At 46.7% G+C, this 2420-nt stretch overlaps 1 protein-coding gene across 1 annotated transcript; it reads right to left on the minus strand.

Annotated features, from left to right (window-relative positions):
• Positions 1-2001, minus strand: LOC112265984 (transcription cofactor HES-6-like). Its single transcript, XM_024443492.2, has 4 exons — positions 1705-2001; positions 1470-1565; positions 1275-1353; positions 1-742 (listed from the first exon to the last, which is right to left on the minus strand). The coding sequence occupies exons 1-4, from the start codon at positions 1765-1767 to the stop codon at positions 360-362; spliced, it is 621 nt and encodes a 206-aa protein (XP_024299260.1). The 5' UTR covers positions 1768-2001; the 3' UTR covers positions 1-359.
• Positions 2002-2420: the final 419 nt, after the last annotated feature.

A 2420-nucleotide genomic window follows, 5' to 3' on the forward strand; every position in this document is an offset into this window, starting at 1 on the left:
GAAATTCCATACACATTTTTATTAATATTGGTTAGTAATATACAACAAAGGGAGCAGTACAAAAGCTATTTATGACTAGAGCTAAGAAGCTAAATCTTTTATCTAATTATTCAATAAATAAAGATGTTAATACAATAAATACAAGAAAAAGATTAATAAGAGCCTTCTACAATGCAGGCTACGGAAAGTAGACTTCGGAGAGGAAGTACTGAGAGGTCTGTTTATATACCACACCTAGATCAGAAATGCAACCGCCCCACAATCCAAAACAATGTCTTCTGAGTAGCATATCTATAAGATACATAACAGAGGAGGGTCTAACATAGGGATCCAGCACACACCAAAAGGGCCGGTTTAGTTTACCAGGGCCTCCACATCTCCAGCATGCCCAGGTGGGGGCTCCCAGGCAGGAGCAGGGGCTTGTCCTGGGGCCCCACCACATGGCACAGTGGCCCCTCCATCTGGCCCTGCCTCCCGGACCTGGGGTCCCCTCTGATGGGTGTAGTGGGGGCTCCTGGCCCCTGGCTGGGTGGGGGGGCGTCGGGCCTGAGGTTGGGGTTGGCCTGAGAGGGGTGCTCTTCGCTTGAGCGGGGCAGGGATTTGAGCAGGTGGTTGAGCAGGCGGGAGCCCAATGTTTTGTCCATCCACTCGCAGCTGAGCAGCATGTTGTGGACCTCGTGCATGCACTGGATGTAGCCTGTGCTGTACTTCTGCTGTGCTTCCAGGCCTAAGGTGGGGTCTGCTGTGGAGGGGAGGAGACACTGGGTCAAACATGGGTCATAGCACAATCTGTTGGTGGCAGGATGTATTGCACCCAGACTGGCCTATTAACCAAAATAAATGTGTATAATTTATTTCTTAATCCTGAAAGGGGAGTAGATTTTTGTTTTTGCCTTAACACCACAACACACCTGATTCCACTAATCAAATGTTTAAATGAGTTGATTAGTGGAATCCCTTTGGGTCCCCATGACCGGGATTAAGAAACACTTGACTAATCAATTGTTTTATGTTGAAACCAAGAGAAAATATGGAGAAAACCACAATTAAATCATACAACTATCATACAACTAAATCATACAACTAACTATTCTTATTAGGCAGCATAGGACTGTTATTCAATAACTGATGAAAATACTCCCACCAGTCTCCGTAACTACTTTCTAACGTGCCGATTAGGCCCCCAACTGCTTACATAGATTATTGGACGCAGGCACAACTTTGAAAACTCACTTGTATGTTTCTTCCGTCAAGTCACTTCATTGGACACTTACCACTGAATTTATGTGTCTGAACATTCTGCAGGTGTTTCACTGTCATCTCTAGAATGTCCGCCTTTTCAAGTTTCGATTGCTGTTAGGGAAAATGGAAAGTTAGTGTCAAGAAATAACTTACATTGCGTCTTTCACACTCCATATAATTGAGCATTTATAACAATTCAAATACAGTGTGTATATAGGCCTACTCACGTCAAGACTGAACGCCCCGACGACCGTTTCTTTCAGCTGATCCAAGCAGTTATTAATCCTCTCCCGTCTTTTCCTCTCAATGAGCGGCTTGCGCAACTAGAGATGGAAAGCGATAGGTTAATGGCGACCAGATACAGACACAAACTGGACCAGATGATCACTAAGCGTGAGCATCTCCGAAGAAAGACACATGTTGATGTTTAAGTTTATCTATCGACGGGGACGAAGGCAATACCTTTCTCTCCTCCTTAGCACTCGAGTGTCTCCCCACGTTGTGCGCCATGGCGCTGGTTGTCATCTCTCCTTTACGCTCGGTATAGTTGTATATGGAGTATAGCTCTCCTCTCCCGGCTGAGTCTAGGATCTGTCTGTAAGGCCCTCCGCGCGGCGCACCCCTCTTATTTATAGGGAAGAATTAGCATGTGAATGCTCGAGCTCTTTGGCTGAGGTATTTTCCCACACACGGTGTCGCTCCCATCAGTCAGGGATGACAGGTCACTGCCTCTTTTCAATAGCCGAGGTACCAGCCCTGCAAAAAATTACAAGCGACAGATGTCCAGCCTGAAACCATGCACCCCCCCCTCCGCTCCCCCTCTGCTCCCTCCTCTCTCTCTCTAGTGAAGCAAAGCGCACGGGTCCCCTCAGGATTGTCATTCCCAGGGCCGAACAAGAGTGTGTAATTACCGTGGTTACACCAGGGACCCCCTTGGCCATTCATGCCAATGAGCTGGGAAAGCATTAGGCCTACCCGAGAAAAGGCGAAACCTATCCCCTGAAGTTTCACACAGAAAAAATACCCACAACGCCTAGTGGCCCTGTCTGTATCGGTGTCGATACTAACAAGTGCTCAGGGAAGTGTTGATGCTGAGAAACTAGTGATTAAATCCTGAGTGAAGAGTAGGACTAAACTAATTGCTCTGAGAATTTAAGCCACAAGCCTACAGTATAACA

This window comes from Oncorhynchus tshawytscha, linkage group LG13 (assembly GCF_018296145.1).
Source record: "Oncorhynchus tshawytscha isolate Ot180627B linkage group LG13, Otsh_v2.0, whole genome shotgun sequence".
NCBI lineage: Eukaryota > Metazoa > Chordata > Actinopteri > Salmoniformes > Salmonidae > Oncorhynchus > Oncorhynchus tshawytscha.